Source organism: Doryrhamphus excisus, linkage group LG2 (genome assembly GCF_037039965.1).
Source record: "Doryrhamphus excisus strain RoL-2023G ecotype Guam linkage group LG2, RoL_Dexc_Guam_v1.1, whole genome shotgun sequence".
In the NCBI taxonomy this organism is placed as follows: domain Eukaryota; kingdom Metazoa; phylum Chordata; class Actinopteri; order Syngnathiformes; family Syngnathidae; genus Doryrhamphus; species Doryrhamphus excisus.
The window spans coordinates 23,191,570-23,216,944 of record NC_136358.1 but is presented as its reverse complement, the minus strand read 5'-3'; the positions used below and the strand labels follow the sequence as shown (position 1 = coordinate 23,216,944).

At 40.6% G+C, this 25,375-nt stretch overlaps 2 protein-coding genes across 3 annotated transcripts in view; one reads left to right on the top strand and one right to left on the bottom strand.

The window, feature by feature from the left end:
• Nucleotides 1-457: 457 nt before the first annotated feature.
• On the bottom strand, nt 458-12,251 carry adgra1a (adhesion G protein-coupled receptor A1a). The gene is made up of 6 exons (XM_058061758.2): nt 11,889-12,251; nt 7,619-7,746; nt 5,586-5,709; nt 3,366-3,517; nt 2,717-2,812; nt 458-2,637 (listed from the first exon to the last, which is right to left on the bottom strand). Exons 1-6 carry the CDS (start codon nt 11,889-11,891, stop codon nt 1,200-1,202), a joined length of 1,941 nt encoding a protein of 646 aa, XP_057917741.2. The 5' UTR covers nt 11,892-12,251; the 3' UTR covers nt 458-1,199.
• A 1,097-nt stretch (nt 12,252-13,348) lies between these two features.
• The window catches only part of LOC131109479 (rho GTPase-activating protein 23-like), a 48,975-nt gene continuing 36,948 nt past the window's right edge, over nt 13,349-25,375 (top strand). The window contains exons 1-3 of one of the 2 annotated variants that reach the window (XM_078788871.1): nt 13,349-13,489; nt 13,672-13,942; nt 14,122-14,176. In XM_078788871.1, coding sequence (XP_078644997.1) covers nt 14,168-14,176 — 9 coding nt within the window. In that variant the 5' untranslated portion in view covers nt 13,349-13,489; nt 13,672-13,942; nt 14,122-14,167. The remainder of the gene's footprint in view (nt 13,490-13,671; nt 13,943-14,121; nt 14,177-25,375) is intronic. The other variant, XM_078788872.1, reaches the window with a different exon arrangement.

Sequence of the window (25,375 nt, the reverse complement as noted above, 5' to 3'; positions counted from 1 at the left end):
TCAGGAAGGGCATCCGGAATATATAGATCCGCTATGGCGACTCCGTAATCGGGGAAAAGCCGAAAAAAACAAACAAGGTGAGGGTAGGAATGTTAGCCCCCACATGCTAGCTACTTTTTCTCTCTTCAGAACATGCAGGAAAAGAGAAATATGACTGGTCACATAAAAAAAGTGAAGTTTTCCTTTAAATTGACTGAAATGATAAGGCATCTTTGAGTAAACCGTTTGGATGTCTGCCATCTCACAGCCCGGCAAAATGTTTTTTTTGGTAATCAAAATATGGTCATGGTGCACACGAGGCCCATGCCTATTTGCATATGCCGTATGCGTACAAGCAAAGCTATTAAATCCTACCCCTCCATCTGGTACTTTTACAATCAGTAACTGTTACATTTGTTCACTTCCTGCTTTCCTAATGTAATTTAATTTTTTACTTGATTTTTTTAATTTTAATGTATTTTATTTTTTAATTTATTATTTTTTGTCCCGTACTGAAGTAGGAGGTGATATGAGCATCCAATGACATAATGGGTACCATAGTAAGTGTCAATATAGTGATATATATAGCACATCATGACTGGTTCAAGACTCTTCATCCTTGTATTTAGCAAACATCAACTGCTTGTATTGTTTCTTGAATTGGCTCATCGTTGTGCATTGTTTGAGGTCCTTACTCAATCCATTCCATAGTTTGATTCCACATACTGAAATGCTATGGCTTTTTAACGTAGTCCTAGCATAGAAGTGTTTCAAATGTACTTCTTCCCTGAGATCATATTTCTCCTCTCTTGTAGAGAAGTATTGGATGACATTTTTAGCTAATTGGTTATTTTTAGCCTTATGTATTATTTTAGCTGTTTGAAGATGAACTATATCAGCAAGTTGAAGTATTTGTGATTTTAGAAATAAGGAGTGAGTATGTTCTCTGTAGGCGGCATTATGAATTATCCTTACTGACCTTTTTTGCAGTACATTTAGCGAGTGGAGATTGTATGAGTTCTTACACATGGAAAGGCCACATTAGTATGACCATAGGTGCTCCAGTACCTTATTGGATAGTAGGTATCGGTCTCGGAATGACGGATAGCAGCCTGATCTGAAAGACGTTCTGAAGGATCCCAAGTTTGTGGTTTGAAGGCAAAGCGGAGGGCAGTCAGAGCTAAACATTTACGAAACTATGAAGTGCAAGTATTATAAAACTATACAGTAGTTTCATTCTTCCAAGGTCCAGTCCGTATGTTCCCGGTGGCGTCTGACAGATCTTCCTGCAGGCTACGGTTTCTGCCTATAGTGCCTCGTTTGCTGATAGCAGTGTGTTGACGAGGCAGCGTACTTGTATTTCGAGGAAAATATTTTGGCTCCATCTGCACAAGTAAAGCGTGCTTCTCTTTCTCCGTGGACTCTGAGATGCAGCTGTACGTATCCACATCCGGGTATAGAAAACTGCATGTGTCCGGTTTTTCGGAGCAGGTTGTGGAACAAACGTGATCGGCTGAGCTGCACAAGTGCCACTGGCAGGCGTGTGCTCCATGGGAAGGCAGAAGAAGGCTGTGGCTGGAGGTGAGCGAGTCTTGGACGCTGTGGCAAGAGGTCTGGCGCTGCAAACTGTGACAGGATGCTAACTCCTGGTCTAAGTGAGGGCTAGGGCAGATGATTTGCAGTTCTGGGTGCGGGCTGTTGGAAAGCGATGAGCCCTCAAGGTAGTGTGCAGGGTGAGGGCTTTCCATCTGATAGCTGAGCACACTCCCATCCATGCTGCTTGAGGCCAGATGAGAGCGGTAGTCCTTGAGGCATGGACGGGGGTGATTGAAGGAGCGGGATTTTGTTCTGTCGATAAGGCAACTCTGTAGAAGAACAGAAGGATGAGGAGGCTCGTCAGATAGGGCTTGAGGACGCGACAACGGCGCCGACTCCGTGAACGGTGACATTGGGGCAGCTACAGTTGGAGCCATCACGGCCACACAGCAAGAAGATGCGTGACTGGGTGTAAGATTTTGGGACGGGGCGGGAGCCTTTTTGTGGTATGAACTCGGTACGAGGTGTGCGGGAAGCTGTTTGCCCGAGCACGGAGAGTTTAGGTGACAATGCGCCTGATGGAGCTCTTGCCTCTGGCTCTGTCTGTTCGAATCTCCATCCTTGGTCTTGGATTTGGCTGGGCAACAAACCCACCAGCGGTGCCACACATCATCACGCTTGGCACAGTGCTGAATGAGAAGAAAGAGGCCCAGAGTGACGCAGAAAGCGCCATAAAGACAGCTGAATATCATATCCAGAAACCGTCCCAAAGACACTGCCAAAGCTCCTAGCGCCCATGTAGACAGAAACAGACACAGTGTGAAAACTGTGGAGCGGAGCTGAGATTTGAACGAGTGCTCATTGGCAAGCTCTGATATGCCTGTAGGGAATGTTGCACATTCCCCAGCGGACCCACAAGTCCCCCCGTTGTCGGGGTGATACTGCTGCTCCGGCGATGATAACTGCTGCTGCTCTTCACTCAGGATTCGGAGCTCATACTTCCTGTCAGGGTGGCGTCTGAGCTGAATGTAAGTGCATAAAAAATACGCAGACATGACTAAGAGCAAAAAGCTCATCGGGGCGTAGAAGCCGCCCAGGCTCGGTTCCCAAGCCATCCAGCAACTGGAAGACAGGTGAAGACAGGAAGACAGAATTCAAGTCTTTGTCATTTACCGTATGAGTTCTGAAATGGGTTACTTACTACAGTGCATTATCCCTGCTTCCGTAGTTTTCCATACCAAAGGCTGCAGTTATTCCAACAATTAGTAGCGGGATGCCATTGCTCACGAGATAAAATCTACGAGAAAAAAAAGTTAGAAAAGACATGCGGCATTGACTGTATAGTTAAGCCTTTCAATATGTTATATCCTGTTTTTAACCCTCCTCTTGTGTTAGGGTCGGCACCGACCCGTTTTACATTTTAATGCATAAAAAGAATCACATAACGCTTAAATGTACTGCAAAAAAGGTCAGTAAGGATAATTCATAATGCCGCCTACAGAGAACATACTAACTCCTTATTTCTAAAATCACAAATACTTCAACTTGCTGATATAGTTCATCTTCAAACAGCTAAAATAATGCATAAGGCTAAAAATAACCAATTAGCTAAAAATGTCATCCAATAACTCTCTACAAGAAAGGAGAAATATGATCTCAGGGAAGAACTACATTTGAAACACTTCTATGCTAGGACGTTAAAAAGCCATAGCATTTAGCGAGTGAAGATTGCTTTTATAGTTATTAGCCCATATTTCCACATTTATATGGTAAATCATTGTAGTCATTTCTCATGTAAAAATCCACATTAAAATGCTAACTTTGATTGACAGGAAATTTCCTGGCTTTACCTGAGAATTGTTGTTTTGCTGTTAGCCTGGGCAGTAGCGTTTGTTCCCGGGACTTTGAGTTGGTCTTTGGACACATCTTTACAGATGTTTCTGGCAGTGAATGTCAGCCATAGCATGGTTGACAAAGACGCATACTGGAGCACAATGCCAACCTAACGGAGATGAAGATGGAAAAACACAACATGAAAAACCAGCATCTACCATAGCAACTATGGATATGTACATTTGTCCAAAAAGTCTCAAGAATGAACGAAATATGAATTTCCCCACTTTTTACAATTTGTATGATAATTTTCATATCCTCCAGGATGTTATGAAGGGTGATAAGATGGATGGTAATGAATTGTCCTTATTTTGTTCCACTTTCTGTTGAATTCCACTCCATTTTCAGCTGATCTCCTGATCTAGTTAGTTCAACTGGTAGCTTCTCAGCTCATTCCTGCCTGGAGCGCCACATCATGTAATAATGGTGCATTATGTCAAATGCAATACATTTTCACCTCATTATGTAATCATGCTGCATTTTGTAATACTGGCTCACGATAGGTGAATTTATAGGATTCAATATAAATCAATGTAATATTTCAGGGAACCTATTCATGACCTTCTAAAAGCAGTTTCTAACATTATTAGAGCTCTGTGGACGTGAAGTAACACCCCTACAGTCACCTTCATACTCGTGTTAGTTAATATAATTGACAGACAGACAGTTCTTGTAGTGGCAGAGCACTGTGGGAGGAGGCTGCTCAGCTGGCGTGGAAGGGGGTGGGCATGGGGCCTGGTGGAGGGTGGGGGTGGACTAGCTGAACCTATTGAAGAACCTGAGAAGATCCCAAGGAGAGTGGACATCAGAAGTGTCAATGTGCATGGCTCCTGCTAGCTCCTGCTTGGCTAAATCAAAGAAGCATCGGTAGCCCTGGCACGGCCCCCCGCAGGCCCCCCAACCCCCCCCACCCACGGTCCCACATCACCTTGGATTTAGTCACGGGACTCCTGGTATCCAATGGTAACACGGTCATTCTCAATAATGTTCTCCAAGATAGCCAAATATTGTGGGTCAACCAAGACCTTCCAGTGTCCTCAAGCCCCCCTGTGTCCTCCGGCCGAGCTACCGCATCTTATCGATGGTCAGCCAGCCTAAACCGTGAAGGCCATATTAGATGTGAGAAGGTATTGAGTTGACTGGGACGGATATGGACCAGAGGAACGTTCATGGCTGTCCCACTCCTGTATCCTGGACCTGATGCTCATTCGCAACCTCCGCCAGGTAAGCCGCCAGGTGGCGTCTTATGGGGGGAGGGAGGGTACTGTCATGATTAGCGCCTGCTGCTTTGTCCTTGCAGCCCTTCCTCACCAACAGCAGCCGGGCTATGCCTACACACACCCATTTCCGATCATCCCCCTGACTACTTTAGCCCGCTTTTAGCCTCGCTACTTCTTGTTCCCTCGCTTTCTGGCTTTTAACCATTCGTGAGTACTTTCCCGTCGGTTTATGCCACAGTGTTTTTTTGTTCTGCTGCCTCGTTTTTTTGCCCGCTGACCTTTCGTCATCTGTATTTTTTGTTATTGTGCTTTGCCTGTACGCTTTTTGCTAGTTTTTTTAGTAACAGTATTTTGATCATTGATCAGCCTCAGTTGCTTATATTTATGTTGTACTTTTACCTTGTGTAGACTCTTTTGTTCCTGCCTCCATATCTTGGGTTCCAGGACCAGCTTATTAGTTCATTAATGACTGTACCCCGGCCTAGATCATAAATGTGTTTATTTATTGTCCGTATTTTCAGCATTATAACTTAAAAGCCATTAATTTTCAGAAAGTTCCAAAATCTGTAAAAATGTTGTTGTGCTCCGCTTGATTGACTATCAGACCATTTCCCGCTGACACAGGGACGTATACGTATGCTGTATACGTATGTAAACCAATCAGGTTCTGACAGTCAATGCTTGCTGAGGCATTTGGTAGCAAATATAAACGAAACTATATCCAGCTAACGTCTCACACAGGTACATGGTACACTAGTGGTGCAAATGTGAATGACTAAAATGAATGAAAAAAATGTCTAAATAATGTTATAATAAATAAATAAATAAATAAATAATAATAATAATAAATAAATATTGAATATCGACGATACAAAATTTGATAATGTTGACAGGCCTAATCCAAGGCTTTGTAAAGCTTTGTAAATCTACAAATATGAAGGAGGGCATAAAACTTACGATTTGACACACAAAAGGGAATTTGATCTGATTAATGCCTCCGGCAAAAACGCCAAAAGTCATTCCTGTGTGAAACAAGACGTTGAGGAGTGTGTGCCATCCATTCCTGCTGATGCGAATCACACTGCAAAAAAACAATAAACAAAAGTTAATTCAGTATTTTGGAGAAAAATGCTTGTAGAAACCAGTAAAAAAAACAACATTAGTGGTGCAACAATACGTGTATCTGTATCGAACCGTTCAATACACGTGTACCAAACCGTGACCCATGTATCAAACAATACCACATTGCATTGCATGTCAGGTATATGACCCTGACAAAAACACAAAAACAACAAAACAACGGGATGTCGGAAGTGTCACACAATGCTAAGCTCAGCCTTTGGAAATCCAACAAACATGACAACGCATTTATAACGAGTTTTTTAATATGCTAACCATTAAACAAAATTGTAATTCAAAAAGAAAAGGTAACAAAAAAGTATCGAACCGTAACACAAACTTAACTGTGAATTTTGTGTATTGTTGCACCCCTAGCAAACATGCTATACAGTTGTCCCTCGCTACATCGAGGTTTGAACATTGTGCCCTTGCTTTTCAAATTGTTTCCAAACTGAATTCATTCATAAACGATTACCATTTTGTATATTTAAGCAAACTGTACAGTATTTTCCTGACTATAAGTCGCACTTTTTTTCATAGGTTGGCTGTTCCTGCGACTTATACTCCAGAGCGACTTATAAATTGCTAATCTTTTCTGTTCATGTTTATTTTTTGTGTATCTGAATAACCATTGTGTTAGCATATCTTACACCTATTCAGCCTGTTCTCTATTCTTTTATTGTTAGAACTTGCCTTCCAAGAGGACGTAATGTCTGTTTTGGTCAAGTAGTTTCGAAAATAAATTACCCGCAAAAAATGCCACTTATACTCCAGTGCGACTTATGTATGTTTTTTTCTACCTAATTATGCATTTTTGGCCATGTGTGACTTATACTCCGTAGCGACTTATAGTCCAGAAAATACAGTAATATATATATACCGTATTTTCCGGACTACAAGTCACACTTTTTTTCATAGGTTGGCTGTTCCTGCGACTTATACTCCAGAGCGACTTATAAATGCAAAAAAGTGTTTATGTTCCATAAACACTGGACACCTTTTATGTTTATGTTTATTTTTTGTGTAGCTGAATAACCATTGTGTTAGCATATCTTACACCTATTCAGCCTGTTCTCTATTCTTTTATTGTTAGAACTTGCCTTCCAAGAGGACGTAAGTAGTTTGCAAAATAAATAACCTGCAAAATATGCGACTTATACTCCAGTGCATGTATGTTTTTTCTAAATAATTATGCATTTTTGGCCTTGTGCGACTTATAGTCCAGAAAATACGGTACATATTCTTGGCCTAAATAAAGCATTTTCAAGCATAAAAACAACTAAATGAGCAAAACTACAAACACAAGGCATTCCGAAGACGTGATATGTAGTGTACTATTTGTGACGTGTACTTTTAAGAGGCAAGGCTTGTTAAGTGACGTGTGTGATGTCAGCTAGCCAGAGTAAACTGCAGAGTTTGACCATAGTGTGGAGAGTGCAAGCGACTGACACGAGTCATGGCCAACAGCAGCTCCTGTGTGAATGTTCCCTGCATGCTGTGTGTGTTCTCTGCTCATTAATAAAACAGTTCAAGTGCATCGTGAGTATCCTACACTGATCACTAGACCGTAGCCACCACAGGAAGTATGCAGTCAATGCTGACGTTTAAGTCTTATTTCAGTTAATGAGTTAATATGACTGTAAAAGTGACTAGTTATTCCATGTCTAGATAGCCCTAATAATGCTAAAAACAGTATTTACAAGGTCGTAAACAGGTTTGCTATGCTCTAAATATGAAAATATTCAGTGAATTAAGAAGGAACCACGCTGTACTTTGCGGAAATGATCACAGTCGGGTATGGAACCAATTTAGAACCGCGCTAAACTAGGGATTACTGTATAGCATGTTTGGTCTTGAGAAGTTTTTATCACCTGTGATGGATTATGTATGTCATGATGGAGACCAGCAGGCAGAGCAGCATGACGGCTGTGCAAGCATAGACCACTGGATGCAGGTAATCCCCAGGATAAGGTGGGAAGGACAGCACTTTCTTCAAATCCTGTAGTTAGAAAATGTCAGACTGTATATGAGCACTACAGCAAATTTCTCACTTGAACTAATCATAAAATGCAATTACTTACTGAACTTACTGAAAACAGACTTCCTTGAACGTTACTAACATTGGATCCGAGCTTTGAAGTTAACTTCAGTTTATTTTTCTGAATAAGTTCATCTGTGCAGCGTTTGACTACTGTAGCCTGGCCGACATGGAAAATGTTGCCTAAGCTACATTGTTGTTGTTGGGCTTTTTCGGACAGTTTCCAAATTACTTTCAAACTAGGGATCGACCGATATGTGTTTTTTTTTACCGATTTTTGCCGATACCGATTTTTTTCCATCCCCCTTAGCCGATGGCCGATTTTGATTGAGCCGATATTTGTGACCGATACTGCTTTTGTTCCCTCAATTTACATGAAAAAATTACCATGATAACAAATATTCCAGGTCTCAAGTTGAAACAAATATTTATTCAAATGTAAACACTGAACACAGTAGGATTCAGCTTTCTTAAACACACATTTAAATGGCATTATCAAGTTTCATTCATTCGTTCATTCATTTTCTACCGCTTTTTCCTCACGAGGGTCGCGGGGGATGCTGGAGCCTATCCCAGCCGTCTTTGGACGAGAGGCGGGGTACACCCTGGACTGGTGGCCAGCTAGTCACAGGGCACATATAGACAAACAACCATTCACACTCACATTCATACCTATGGACAATTTGGAGTCGCCAATTAGCCTAGCATGTTTTTGGAATGTGGGAGGAAACCGGAATACCAGGAGAAAACCCACGCATGCACAGGGAGAACATGCAAACTCCACACAGAGATGGCCAAGGGTGGAATTGAACCCTGGTCTCCCAGCTGTGAGGTCTGCGCGCTAACAACTCGACCGCTGTGCCGCCATTATCAACTTTAAAAGGAATAAATATTCGACCAAGTGCAAAAGATTTCTAATTTAAGTTCTATCTAGCATCGATGTGATGACTGCGGACGATACCGATTCAATTAAGGAACGCAAATATCGTCCCGATACATCTCGATTCTTATTTCAAACCCAAGCGCGGTGACACTGTGAGACAACTCCCTGCTCCGGGTCATCTTGCTGACATCTTCACTGGCATGAAGATGAAGACTGCAAACACATCAAACTGGTCCAATCGACACTGGAGGAGCGGCGTATATCCGCCTCCAGCTTCGTCCATCGCTCTTCACCGAGCAGGCAACAGCAGAGGCAAAAGGTGCAAGAGCTATTGAAGGCATTGGACCGTCAACCAGCCCTTCAGAAGCTCTGATGGTCCTGGTCCGAACATGGAATTCTGTGTGGACTACTGCAGCCCCAAAAAGGTTACCCAGAAAGACTCTTGCCACAAATCAACAATGGCCTTGACGACATCCGAGTCCTGTTGTTTCTATTCCCTCAACTGTGGCTATTGGCGAGAGGAAGCACGCCTCAAAGACTGGCGATTCTGGGCCAGAGCGCCACCACCGCTTTGAAAATACGCTTCAAAAGTTTCTAGCTAGCGCGTCGTTATTTGTTTATAGCCGTAGCATCCCCACTGATCACATCTGGTCAACTAACCAATCATGTGAAAAGACACTGTGCTGTTGTGGAAAGGATGCTCATCTGTTTGTAATGGTAATGTTAATGGTTTAATTTCATTTGAACATGCATCAGATTATAATTGAGTGCATCCCATAATCAGTTCACAGTTCCACATGTCCAAAAGGAGTAGGAAGAAGCAAAGCTTATTAAATCCTACCCCTCCATCTGGTACTTTTACAATCAGTAACTCTTACATTTGTTCACTTTCTGCTTTCATAATATATTTCAAGTTTTTTTTTATTATTTTATTTTTGTCACGTCCCGAAGTACGAGGTGATATGAGCATCCAATGACATAATGGGTACCATAGTAAGTGTCAATATAGTGATATATATAGCACATCATGACTGGTTAAAGACTCTTCATCCTTGTAGCAAACATCAACTGCTTGTATTGTTTCTTGAATTGGCTCATCGTTGTGCATTGTTTGAGGTCCTTACTCAATCCATTCCATAGTTTGATTCCACATACTGAAATGCTATGGCTTTTTAACGTAGTCCTAGCATAGAAGTGTTTCAAATGTACTTCTTCCCCGAGATCATATTTCTCCTCTCTTGTAGAGAAGTATTGGATGACATTTTAGTTAGTTTTTTTTAGATTTGTGGTACATTTCCTAAAATATCTCTTGAACAAAGTGACCATAACTGTGTTTGTGTGATGTCATACAAGCACTTGCCCCATAGCCATACGCTATTTACAGTAGGCTGACTAAACGTGACCAACGTCTCCTGGTTTTCAGTGTTTTCATTGGGACAGAATTAGAATTGACCAGAATTAGGGCACCCTTGACTTCCATGGTTACTTGAATAAATAATGGATGCTAATGCTAATATAGATAATATGTCATATTTTAGGTTATTTGTACTCTCTTAGTATACTAAAGGAGCTATTATGAATTTGTCTAATACAGAAGAGACATTATATCTATCGTGTCTTCTGTGTGGTAATGACTGGATTTTTAAACAGGACAACGCTGCTCTTCACAAAGGACTTCTTCCAGAGGAATAAGCTCACTCAATCCAACTGAGAACATTTGGGGATGGACGGCAAGGGAAGTTCCATCAGTTCCAGACAGTGGATGCCCTCCGTGAAGCCATCTTCACTGCCTGGAGCAACATCACCACTAGCCTCCTGGAAGCACTGGCGTCTAGCACGCCCAAAGCCATTTCTCAGGTGATTAACAAGAATGGTGCACATACTCACTACTGACCTGTTGATTTGTTTTTTGTTGGATTTGTTGTTTCTTTTTTTTTTTTTGCAAGGGTCTTGGACTTTTGATGGACCTATTTCACTTTAGTTTTACATAAACTTCAATGCTGATGGTAGCTAGGTGTTCCTGTTGTCACTTTTGCCAAATACCATTTCATGACAGCCTATTGATAGAAATAGGCCGAAGAAAAAGCATTCTGCCTTCCCCTGCCAACAGCTAAATTTGGTGACCCTTTCATTCCAACGCTTGTGCTTTTCCATTATTTATCTGACTGAGCTTAGATGGGTGAAGCCATGAAGAAACGAAGCGAATGTGACTCACATACAGTAAATGCCGTGCATTCCCACTGGGCAAAAAACACACTAGTGTGTGTGCATAATTCAAGCTGAACATTCCCGCGCTAACTTGGCTGTTTTTACATCAATTGGCTTCTTTTGTTTTCCATTTAGACACACTGTCATGTCTTCCTCCTCTCAGCGCTTTCATAACGCTTCACTGGACAGCATCTATTAGACAAAGCATGACTGATTAAGTCATGCTTTGCAGTAAATGCAATAACAGAAACACAGGCATCCACACGTAACGCTCAATGACTTATTATGTTTTATGTATTTAATATGTGTGCATGTTTACTCCAGCTTTACAACATGCACATGTGCAGTATAACCTTTATTGCTTCTCTCTATATTTGGGAACCCCAAAACAATAATAAATTAATGTGACCATGCAAAGGCAGAAGTAACATGTTGTCATGTAAATATGATTTTTATATCTTTATATTCCATTTGTGCTGGCGCCGTATACTGAAAATCAAATGAAATGAAGTTGACCCCCCCTAATATCATGGCAGGGAAACCCTGTTGCTGTATGTTGACCCCAACTGTAAGAATGTCTTTGCATGCAATGAAGTGGTATTCATTCAAGCCCCTTATTATTATATGGTATTATCTCATGATTACATATCATAAACCATCTGATTGGATGTTTTTTTTAACTGAAAATGACATAATAAAAAGCAAAGCTGATGACACATTTTAAATATGTTTTTGTAAAGAGCACATAATGTAACAATATTGCACAAACATAAGAAATCATCAGTTTGTCCTTGAAAAAAAGCAGTAATATTTTCTGAACGTGATTGATGGAATAAAAATATAAATATAAAAACAAATTACCAGTATACTATAGACCGTATTTGGATTTCTGGATGTTTATTGGAATTATTTGGTACTTAATATAGCTAGTACTTCAATATTGGTTCTAATCAATTATTACATGAAAGCAATACAAAAATGATGTCAACATGACGAGGCAAACGACACTTACCATTTGGAGAGTCAATGTGTGTGTCCCCTGAATACCACTAAAGGTATAAAAATGATTAGTTATTCCAAATAATCACAGTAGAGACTTCGCCATCACACCGCTGGCGAGAACAACAGTCAGTAGGACACTATAAAACTACTGTCCACTCACCGAAATTCAAAAATAATAAAGCTTATACAGCTAAGAGCAGTCAGTAAGACACCGCCCCCATCTGCTCACGTAACAGTACTACATAGTAAATATACATTGTGAACTAATACAGCATTTTGTATTGAAATAACCACAGAAGAGTACTTATTTAAAAAAAACAAAATCATAAAGAACTCCTTGGCTCTCTGCCGTTCACTAGTCACTTGCTCTCACTCCCCGCGAGCTTTCCCTCTCCATTTATCTCCCACGCGCACGGAGTTGCTCGAGATTTGGCACTCTGATTCTGATTGGTCACTTAAAACGCCGATTTTCCTTATGTCACAGCCAATCCGAGGCAGAGTAGGGCGGGTCATCATGGCGGCAGAATTGAGTTGAAAATTGAGATGCTTTGTACCTGTCGTACACAATCCGTCCCGGAAGCACAACGGTTCTGCGACGTCACGTGCCGTCACGTGTTATCTTTTTCAACGTATGAACATAAAACGGTCAATAACCACACTTAATATGTGTAATATATACACATATTCGGTCACGTTAAATATACACGAATAAACTAAACATAAAATACAGTGATATTGGAATGTTAACAACCATAAGCAGAGTGCATTGATTGATTAGTCCTCTATCCTATCTTGCTAGCAAATGTTTTTGTTCAGTGGCAAAAAAAATGGCACCAAGACAAAAGGGCTTATAATATATCCACTAGATATGACATTAGAAAATAAAGATTGATTATGTAATAATAATTACTAAAAGCCACTTCCAAACGGGATGGGAGGAGAACCGTTTTTCACTCGATTATGTTGGACACGCAATGGCTGGCTCTATGACTTCATGGAGAGTTAAGGTAATGGAATGGAAGCTAATGTCTGGTGTTTTGTGGCATTATTGTCGTCGAGGGACCACTTGCATTTCAATATTTTTTGACTAACAATAGACCATAGTCTACCACAAAACATAATTTCAATGAATTATAATATAATTAATAATTAATTTCTGAAATGCGATATAGCGAGGGAGTAATAATCGAACCGCACTGCTAATATTATATTACTAATATTAATATATATTATACATAATATATAATATAATATTGCTAATATTATAATACTGCTAATACAACAAATTTCTTCTGTTGTATATTCTATATTGTGTACGTTTACTTTGACAAACGCAAAGGTGTGTTTATGTCCATTGTACAGTAGATGGCGCCATTCCCCTTCCATTCATGTGTCTGCCAGAGCTTCAAACGTGCTCCATATTTATATGACAATTAAAGTAACTGTTTTGACATATTCAACTGATTTTCTTGGACACATTACCAGCATGCAGACAGAAGCAATGTGGTCATCGTGTTTGAATGGCGGTGTTGTCTGCTGGGAGTGTCCGGCATTCCAGCTGAAAAGGAAGCACAGGATGTCCTTTTCCACATTCCTCAACCGTACAATAAGGTTGACTTTTCATTTGGTTCTGCTGTATGGATGTATAGGTTTTTACATATGTGCAACATCTTGCATTACTGACTTTTAAATGTGACTTTTACCACTATTTATGTCTTATATTTGTTTTAGTACATAATACAACAATGTTACTTAAATGTTACACAAATGTAATTTTCCTATACTGTTCGTAGAGCACTGGTGGATGCGTGAAGTTGAACCTGACAGCTGGGAATCCTACTATACTATCAGGCCACATGGCACACACACACACACACACACACTCTATCCTCCTTATCCCCCCCTTCCCCCCATCCAATTCGCTTAGTCTCTCTCTAATTCTGTACAGCAGAGAGAAAAAGCAGGAGGGATTTAGAAGACGAGAGGATGTGGCTGAGGGACAGTGGACCAAGAAGGACAAGCGGAGGGGATTTCTAACAAGCATGGAGGACACACAAATAACAGGTAATACATTGCCTTATTTATGACATAAAATAGCAATACAGGAAAATAGAATCGTCAAATTAGTAGAATCATGCTTTTGTAATAATACCGTAGTATACAGTAGGTAAAGAAAACTTTCATGGTGTGTGAAGGCCTTCAACTCCTTTTCTATTAAAACAATATTCCTCTTTTTTTACAAGCATTGCTACTACGCACAGAAGGACAGGCAGAGTCTTGCTGAACACCATGGCTCAGGTCAGAATCGTGCACGTACACACACAAACATAAACACTTGTTCAAAGTATGTGGATGCTACAAGGCACACTCCTCCATGTCTTGCACACTTAATATAATATTATATATACAGTTTCATAACATTGATAACGCCACACACTGATGCCATTGATTGATGTTGTTGAACATATTGCTGTTGATTGAAAAACTGTAGAAGGAATGAAATGACCAAGTGGGTCCAATGGCTTTGAAATTGTAAACAATGTGATTTTTTTTTCATGACAGGATCCCAATAGTTGTGTCAGAGCTTTTTCGGAGTAGGAAGGCACCTTAGTAACGTCTCTGTTGCCTTAGTATCTATTTATTATTGAATATAGTTGTTTTGATCAAATGAGCAGTGGATGTCCAGACTGAAACCAAAGTATTATATTCATGGCAGAAACACCCGACATGTAGACAAGCACATGACTGTTTTCTGAAAATGTTGCCATCATGTGACCGGAAATGAGTTCATATGTGACCTGTATCAGATTTTTTCATATGAGTGTGAACTGTACAATTCCGATGTTTACAAAAGCAACTCATGCTTTGTTCATATTTGGATATAATTCTGATATCTGATCCACTGTATAGTCTGAACAGTCAGGCCGCATACAAGCAACGACTTGGATAAAAGTAGTCACCACACTTTTTTTTCTTTTGAAATTGTTTTGAAAAAGTATCACGTATAGTGGCAGATTCTGCCACCATACACCATACATACTTCCATACATATCCTTGGAACAGACGCTGCAAGTTCTACACCAACTGCCAGAGCCAAAAATCTCCTAATCATTTGGTTAAAGGGGACCTATTATGCTTTTTCCACTTTACTGACCTATAAATGTAGTTAGAATGTTGTATTCTGGTGTTAAACCATGCCAAAGTATTTGGAAGTGAGCCCTGAAAGAAGTTTGAGATGGCTCAAAACGCTCGGTTTCAGAGGGCGTGGTAAAACTGGAAGTCTGTGATGTCACAAATGGGCGGCATTCCTTATATGGGCGCGTGTTGTAGGCGAGATACGCACTCTGCCCTTTTCCAAGCTCTGTTATTGGAAGTTGCTGGAGTTATTGGAGTTGGTGATTCCCAGCTAAAGAAAAATATTTTCATCTGTCGACGGCATTTTACTTGCGACTTTTTTTGTGAACATAAACGTGCAATGTCCTCAAACTGTTGCTGATGCCAGAAGCAGCACACTCGTGCCGGGAGGTGTAGAGAACCACATTGTTCACCGATGTCTGGAACATGGGTATTCCCACAAAAAATGTGTAAAGACCACATTTCCACTACCGATGTTGTGCCAAGATTGTCTGCAGTTAGTAAACATGGCGGCCTCACAGCCGACTTCGTTTTGGCAGGAAGCACAAATCCAAGGAAATACATCTGGAAAAGGTGCAGATTCTGGAAGCTCTAGAGTCTAGAAAGTTTTCTGTGCAGATTATTGCGTGTAGCTTACTCTATAGGAGTCCACAACTCAGTACAAAGGGTGGAAAATGAGCATAATAGGTCCGTTTAAGGAAAAAAATAAATAAAATCAGTTATTGTTGACCCCGGTTTTCCTCAGTTTGTATGCATTTTCCGGTTAGCGTAAAATATGTCCTGTAACTTGTCTTGTGTCCAAATGCATTTTTTTGAATCACAAAATGCCCTTCCTTGTTAGCATCCTAGATAGCTAGCTAAACAATACAGTAATGGGACAGGAAAATATTTACGCAAAACACATTTATATAGTCGTATAATTATAGTTTTGCATGCATAAATGCATATAAATGATGAATGAAAGGGTTAAATAAAAATTTAAGGTTACTTTTGCCTTCACGGGGTGTACCCCGCCTCTCGTCCATAGTCAGCTGGGATAGGCTCCAGCATGTCAAACTATGATTATAAAACTGTACAAATGTATTTTGTGTTCACATTTTTGGTTTTCTGGATTTTTAAAAATGGATTCAGTTAACATCCGTTTCGGTTTGAGTGGCATCTTCTGGAAGGACTGAATGATGCTAACCCGGGTTCCACTCCAATGGGAATATTTTAGCAACACGCCAGCTCAATCAGCTTCACCTCTGCTGAAAATAGAAGTATGAAAGCTTTGATAAAAGGTTTGTTGCAGGATTCTGATGTACAAAGAACATCAGGATTCCAAAAGCAAATTGATTGATGAGTATTTGCTAAGGAAGCAAATACATGCACTTACTATGTTTTCATTGCTGTTTGTTGCTTGGTTGGACAGTTGACAAGGCCGCAAAAGAAAAAATCAATTTTAAGAAAACTTTAGGATGCTGTTAAATATGTGGAAACAGGAATTTCTTTGTCTCATGTTGATGCCAAGTGAGCTGCGCTGTGGTGATGAAAGCCAGTTGCTGGGGAAAAGTGATTTTAAGGGTAAATAAATGTACTATTTTTGGTTGCAGTTAGGTTGATCTCTCAGTGATTTGGTTAATACAATCAATATTGAAATCCAAGTGCATTAAAATGCATAAGAGAAATGTTCCACTGTGTTGGATAGTGGACATGTCAGTGGACACAGTGAGGAGGTTTAAAGTTGGCAGATTAAGATTATGTTGTGTAATGGCATTTGGGAAGCGCGCTTGCTTTGACATGTTGTTGCTAATGGGACGGTATATTTGTATTCTTTTAAGCTTGATCCAAAAAATATTGAAGATATATCTCTGTATCAGAGGTGTCCAAAGAGCGGCCCCGGAGTCACACACTCTAAAGATACTATTTAAGCAGAAAACAAAGAAAAAAAAAGGCAAAAAGAAAACCTGGAAAATTCAGAAGTAATTCTACATGAATAAAGCAAAAATATTAAAAATATTATGAGAAAAAAAATGACACTTTATTCCTGTAAAGGTGAAATATTAAAGAAAAAAAACATTAATTCAGCCTATCCTAGCTGTCTTCGGGCGAGAGGCGGGGTACACCCTGGCCTGGTGGCCAGCCAATCACAGGGCACATATAGACAAACAACCATTCACACTCACATTCATACCAATTTGGACAATTTGGAGTGGCCAATTAACCTAGCATGTTTTTGGAATGTGGGAGGAAACCGGAGTACCCGGAGAAAAGCCACGCATGCACGGGGAGAACATGCAAACTCCACACAGAGATGACCGAGGGTCTCCTAGCTGTGAGGTCTGCGTGCTAACCACTTGCTCACCGTGCAACCCAGAAAAAAACATTCATTTTCTACCGCTTTTCCACACAGAGCTGGCCGAGGGTGGGATTGAACTCAGGTCTCCTAGCTGTGAGGTCTGTGCGCTAACCACTCGACCGTCGTGCAGCCCAGAAAAAAACACAATTTATTTAAAAGTGGTAATATTATGAGAAACAAAAAGTGGTGGTCTACCAGTGTCTCATGTTAGCTCACCATGTAGGGGTTCCATGCCTTCATCATCCAAAGGTACAAGGTGCCCAACTCAACTCATGTCATTTCTTCAGCGTTCCTGCTGTGAATTCCGACCATTTGCAGAACAGTGGTGTCAGTTATTCTGTCTTGCCACTCGCCGCATAAAAATGACAAAAGTCTACAGATTAAATCATTTGACTACTAACTCTAAAACTGAGCTTTAGTAAGGTGGGCTAAATTTGACATTTCTGTGGCACTTAAATTTGATTTTGTTGCATTTGATGAATATCTTTGTGAAAAGAAAGTTTTTATACTTTGGAAACCTTAGTGATTCAGGTCATTTGCTCTACAGATTATAAAAATGATGGAGGTATGTGTTCCTACCGTGGCTGCAGACCTTTGACACTGATGTGAGGAGATTGTTCTTCTTATCAGTTCTTCCTCTGTGGAGTCCCAAAGCTCTTAGTCATTTACTTGACAGGCATCACCGCAGAGAATATCAGACACGGTTTGACTACTTCATCCATCCATCTAACAATCATGGAAAAAATTACACCACTCTTGTCTTGCGTCTTGTTCATTTTAATGCCTGATACAATAAACCTTAATGATAAGAAAAATAGCTCATAAAAGTAGATTTTTTTGGTTGTACTTTTGAACTGAACTGATTTTGGTTATGATGGAAAAAAGCAAAACATATATAGTATGTTGTTTTTTATTATAATTACAATATAGGCTGCACGGTGGTCATGTGGTTAGCGTGCAGACCTCACAGCTAAGAGACTCGGGTTCAATCCCCCCATCGGCCATCTCGTGGGACACGTCATCTGTTCCTGACAGTTAATTAAACACAGCAGCAGGCTAATCCAAGCATTTTACTTACCATCTACAATCATGGAAAAAATTACACCACTCTTGTCTTGCGTCTTGTTCATTTTAATGCCTGATAGAACAAACGTAATGATGAGAAAAATAGCTTATAAAAGTTGAATTTTTTGCTTGTACTTTTGAACTGAACTGATTTTGGTTATGATGGAAAAAAGCATAGAAAACATCATTAAATCTGTCCAAACAACTGTACAAGTTATGTTCCGATTAGGATTTTATGCTGCCGATACCGATACCAGGACTGCATGGTGGTCGAGTGGTTAGCGTGCAGACCTCACAGCTAGGAGACTCGGGTTTAATTCCACCCTCGGCCATCTCTGTGTTATACTTAGGTTCAAGTAAAACTCCCTATGGCAAAGCAACCATAACTAATGACTTTTTAAAAGTCATTTTCCCAACACTGCAAACAATGACATACCGTTCATACCTTTACAAGGCGCTAAAGTTCCAAAATCAGCGGGCAATAGGTTTTTCAGTGTGAAGCAATGGGCTGTGCTCATTCATAGGCTGTTAGGTATTGCCTTCTCGTGATGAATTTACACCACAGCATGCCTCACTGGTAAGGATTAGATGGATTAAATATTTTGCAAAATCTCCCTGTGCTGCTGTAAATGGACAGATGGGTGTGTCCCCGTCCTCCACCGCTGCCAGACCACAACCTAAAATCTAAATACAACAAATACAACAACCTAAATAGGGACAGATGTTGATCTGTTTAGGGCCTACATTATAAAACACCCCGCACAGATGAAATAAATATTTGTGTATGTGTGTGAATTACATTTTTTCTTCTCTGTTCACTCTTTGAAATGGTATTGGTTAAAAGAAATGTTATTTCTGATCATTTATTACAAAAGCCAGTAAATATTTAGTACTTTTCCTTTTAAGGCTTGTTGTGAGCTAACTGGGAAAATACATTTCACAGCAGTTAAATATAATTGTTCGGCGGTCGAGTGGTTAGCGCGCAGACCTCACAGCTAGGAGACCACTCCAAATTGTCCATAGGTATGAATGTGAGTGTGAATGGTTGTTTGTCTATATGTGCCCTGTGATTGGCTGGCCACCAGTCCAGGGTGTACCCCGCCTCTCGACCGAAGACAGCTGGGATAGGCTCCAGCACCCCCGCGACCCTCGTGAGGATAGGCGGTAGAAAATGAATGAATGAATGTTCTCTTTGAACTCCACAATGACTTCTTCTTAATTTATTTCAGACGTGCATACTATGTTATATTAATGTATCTCACATATACACTTAAAATACAATACACATTTATATACTTACACACATATATATATATATTTATATATGTATATATATATACACACATATACACACACACCTACATATATATAGATATACATGCAGCATACATACACATATTCATACATATACATACACATATACACACACACACACACACATACACACACACAAATGGCCCCGAGCCCCCTAGTCCCAGAGTGCACCCACCTAGTGCCCAAAACCCCAGCTGCCCTCCAATAAGAAGCCATTTTGGCTGGACCCACAAGTATGTGTGACCCCTGGGTGGGCCTACATTTGGATGGATTCTTTGTTCTGTTGTTCAGCAGACCTCTTTCTCTAAACCTGACCACAAAACTGTACAAATGTACACGAGTCCCAGCATCATCAACTGAATAGGTACGCCTTCGTCCACCCATTTACTTGATTTTGGAAAACCTCTGCACTTTTCCACCAAAGAAAAAACGTAGTTGGAGAACCAGGAAGAAGTCGCTTTCAAGTCGTGATTGGCCTGCTCTGTCCGGCCATTTGTCTGAGGATCATGACCCAATGATCGGTTGGCAGACATGCCGAGTGACTTTAAAAGGCCTTCCAGACCTCGGATACCAACTGGGCCCCTTGTCAAAAGCCAAGTCCAAGGGTATGGCATACAGTAAATGTAAAAGGAATGCCTCAACAGAAACTGGACTGTCTCCAGCGATGACAAAACCTGAGGCCATCTTGGAAACGGTTGACACAACATGCTAACCACTCGTCCACCATGCGGCCCACAAAGAGTGACAATTGGATTATTAGCCATTAGACAACTAACAATTAACATAAACTAAAAACAAGGATTAATATAAAGTTGGTTGTTAAAATATGGCTGAAGGATGTTTTATTTTATTGTTTATTTTTTCCAAGGAAGATGAGGAGGATATACCACCAGTATACCATCAAAGGTTCTCCTATTTGTTCATGTGGAGCAGGAATGCTGGTGGAAAACAAGTAAGATGCTTGGATTAGCCTGCTGCTGTGTTTAATGTAACTGTCAGGAACAGATGACGTGTCCCACGAGGTGGCGTATTACACAGAGATGGCCGAGGGTGGAATTGAACCCGGGTCTCCTAGCTGTGAGGTCTGCACGCTAACCACTCGACCACCATCCTGGTATCGGTATCAGCAGCATAAAATCCTAATCTGAACATAACTAGTACAGTTGTTTGGACAGATTTAATGATGTTTTCCATGCTTTTTTCCATCATAACCAAAATCAGTTCAGTTCAAAAGTACAACCGAAAAATTAAACTTTTATGAGCTATTTTTCTATCATTACGTTTGTTGTATCAGGCATTAAAATGAACAAGACGCAAGACAAGAGTAATGTAATTTTTTGTAGATGGTAAGTAAAATGCTTGGATTAGCCTGCTGCTGTGTTTAATGTAACTGTCAGAAACAGATGACGTGTTCCACGAGATGGCCGAGGGGGGGATTGAACCCGAGTCTCTTAGCTGTGAGGTCTGCACGCTAACCACATGACCACCGTGCAGCCTATTTTGTAATTATAATAAAAAAACAACATACTACATATGTTTTGGGGAGGCTTGGTAGCCTGCTGCTGCGTTTAATGTATCTTTCAGGAACCGATGATGTGTCCCACGAGATGGCTGAGGGGGGATTGAACCCGAGTCTCTTAGCTGTGAGGTCTGCATGCTAACCACACGACCACCGTGCAGCCTATTTTGTAATTATAATAAAAAGCAACATACTACATATGTTTTGGGGAGGCTTGGTAGCCTGGGGGTGTTGTATGAGCCCTGTAAAATATGACCATTTTTTACTCAAATAGTCGATCAAAAGAATAAGTGAGTGAGTGCCCTTCAGTCAATTTATGCTGGAACAAAAACAAGGATGCTTTCATGGTGCATTGTGTTGGAAAGTGGTGTTTGTTAGGTTGTTTGTCTGGATGTACAGTGTGTACATATGGTGGTTGCTGTGAAGGCACTAATCTGGCCTTGTTCTGAAAGGAGTTCAGCCCCACTGAAGGGGGGGGGTACAGAGGGGTTTGTTTCTCCATTGCTCTCCTGGACCGTGTGACCTCCTATAGTTGAACACAACACTCCCTCCCCCTAATCTCTCTTCCTCCCCTCTTTGCATCCACGCACCTTCATGACACTCCATATCCTGCTGTTCTGTCATCCTGACTCAAGTGATTGCTAGCTTTTGTTTTTGATAACAGTGGCTCGGATTAAAGTCATATACAATCAAGGCCTTCAGTAAAAACAAGCAATTAAAAAAATGGTTGTTTTCAATCATAGACAGGGCTCTATGTTTTTCATGTTATAGTTTACTTTAATTGTTCTTTTTCCTGTATGATATTTGACCATGTGTGTTTGATGCAGCCGAACATTAGGAAGTGTACCTAATGTTGTGGCCAGTCAATGCGGCAGTCAATCGGTTAATGTTACCACTGTCTGTCTTCTACTGCCAACTGAAGCTCATTCATTCATTCATTTTCTAACGATTTTCGCAGGGTCGCAGGGGTGCTGGAGCCTATCCCTGCTGTCTTCGGGCGAGAGGCGGGGTACACCCTGGACTGGTCGCCAGCCAATCACAGGGCACATATAGACAAACAACCATTCACACTCACATTCATACCTATGGGCAATTTGGAGTCGCATGTTTTTGGAATGTGGGAGGAAACCGGAGTACCCGGAGAAAACCCATGCATGCACGGGGAGAACATGCAAACTGCACACAGAGATGGCCGAGGGTGGAATTGAACCCTGGTCTCCTAGCTGTGAGGTCTGCGCGCTAACCACTAGACTGCCGTGCCGCCTGCCAACTGAAGCTAATAATTTGTATGTTGGTATTTCAAATGGGCTGCATGTCGGATGAGTGGTTAGCACGCAGACCTCACAGCTAGGAGACCAGAGTTCAATCCCACCCTCGGCCATCTCTGTGTGGAGTGTGCATGCGTGCAAAAACATGCTAGGTTAATTGGCGACCCCATAGGTATGAATGTGAGTGTGAATGGTTGTTTGTCTATATGTGCCCTGTGATTGGCTGGCCACGAGTCCAGGGTGTACCCTGCCTCTCGCCCGAAGACAGCTGGGATAGGCTCCAGCACCCCTGCGACCTTCATGAGAATAAGCGGTAGAAAATGAACGAATGAATGAATGGCATTTCAAGTGTATGCATATGAGTGCATGAATGTGAGTATTAACGATTGTTGTCTATATGCCCTGTGATTGGCTGGCCTCGCCTCTCGCCCAAAGTCAGCTGGGATAGGCTCCAGCATTGACAAAGTCCTGCATCAATTTTGTGTACTCACCCCCCTTTCTCCTCCTGATGCATTGTGCTGTGTCGTTTGTGCACTTCTGTAAAAAACGATGTGTACAGGGTAAACAGAACAGGAGACAGTTGCAGTGCTCCCATCCAGAAAATGAATGTTGTGGCATCATTGTTTAGACATTTTGGCTAAATTTGTATCAGTTTTCTACTTTTTTTGTTGCAATATTTTGCTAAAATGTTCTACTTCTGATTACTAAAGAACAGAAAAAGGTAGAAACAAACTTTTTTTCTGGTATATAGTAGTACCATGTCTACATAGCCCAAGAACACAATATTCTGTGTGCCTTGAAAAATCAGTCAAAATAATAAAAAATGGCTGAGATGAAAATAAAAAATTGAATTTGAAAATAGTTTTTCCGACTCCTAGCATCACTTGGACACTCAGACCGCAACACGATACGGTACCGTAGTAATGTGCGGCATAAATAGATTAAAATATCATTTGATCATTTAAAACTCGAGTGGTTAGCGCGCAGACCTCACAGCTAGGAGACCAGGGTTCAATTCCAACCTCGGCCATGTTTTCCCCATGCATGCGTGGGTTTTCTCCGGGTACTCCGGTTTCCTCCCACATTCCAAAAACATGTTAGGTTAATTGGCCACTCCAAATTGTCAAAGGTATGAATGTGAGTGTGAATGGTTGTTTGTCTATATGTGCCCTGTGATTGGCTGGCCACCAGTCCAGGGTGTACCCCGCCTGGGATAGGCTCCATCACCCCCGCGACCCTCGTGAGGAAAAGCGGTAGAAAATGAATGAATGAATGAATAAATAAATGTAAATGTTGTTAAAAATAATTAAAATAATAGTAAATCCACCATGAAACCCTCCACAGTCAAACATGCATACAACAATTTCTACTGTATAGTTATGAAAGCTGTTTGTCCTCAATACTTTTCAGTCATTGCTCCGACTTTTTTGCTGTGATTTCAGGTTTCACTATTCGTGTTTATTCACGTTTGAACCTTGAAGTCTTGACTCAATGAGGTAAATCCTGTTATCAACCTTCAAAAGGCACGCAAGAGACACAATCATAACCTTACATTTGCCCGCATGACATGATGTCGTCACATGTGCTTAGCATGCTACTATATTTAGCACAGAACAATTTTCACAGCTGACTAAAAATAGGTCGATTCCTGTGTGCATGGATGGATGCAGCTTGCTGCATCACAGCGCTGAGTGGTGCGAAGGCCCCTTTGCATCCCTCGTACACACGCCGACTTGTGTCCAGAGGGCCTGTTCGATGCTGCTCGCAGCTTTAATGTATTCATCCCATTTGATACTGTTTATTTAGCGTTAGGGTCGGCGCATATTACAGCAGAATCCCGAGGGCTAAATTCTGTGGCCACCTGCGAATAACAAATAAATGCATTGTCATTGATACGCCCATAAAAATGTCTGTTTTTGACACTCTAACATAGCCTAATATTATGCGGAACAAATATTGATCAAAAATGGAGGAAGAAAAGAGTATTTATATATATAAATGTTTTATTACTAGTGTCCACCTCAAAGATAAAATGTGTTTTAAGTATTTTTATTTGTACATTTCATTAAGAAAATATATATTGAAGCATATATTTAGTAATAATCATTTCTGAATGTTCCTAAATAGGTTTTTCTACTCACAAACATTGAGAATTTAAATGAATAAATCAAGAAATTTTATCAAACATCGAATCATTTACCACAAAGAGATTTCCCCTCCATATTATAGACCACATGAATCTGTTCTAAAAATAGTCCAAATAGCACCACTCGTTGTTATTCTTGTTTAAATCACATTACATGTAAACAGGAAACGACAATAAAATATTTTAAAAATACTTTAAACATCTGTACAAAGATGTGATTAAACGCAGCTCCCATTTACACTACACTAAAAAATCACCTGAATGCACCGGGGCAGCCACACGGGTGTCAGAGCTGTCGTAACATTTGTTGTTCAAATAACAGTTAGCTGGTGGCTAACTGCTGAGCTAAGTTAGCCTCGTCAGCATTGCAACCAATTGACATTGTTAGCATGCTATTTCAGTGTGTTTAGTGTACTGCTAATAGCGGAGATGTTATGTTGCTGCTCATTTGTGTTCATGTTGCTAACTGCTAGCTTTATACTTCATCTTTTTACTCAGGCGAGAATGAAATAAACCAAATAGAACAGGGGTGGGCAAAATTTTGCGGGCCGCTTTGATATGACAAAATTTACGGGGGGGGCAGACTATATATTTTACACGTAACAGTCCACCTGGTATTATTGTATCTGGAAAATTGTCATGCAATCTGCTATTATTATTTATTATTTTATATTTATATTTAAATATTTTAAAAATAATAAAATATTATAAT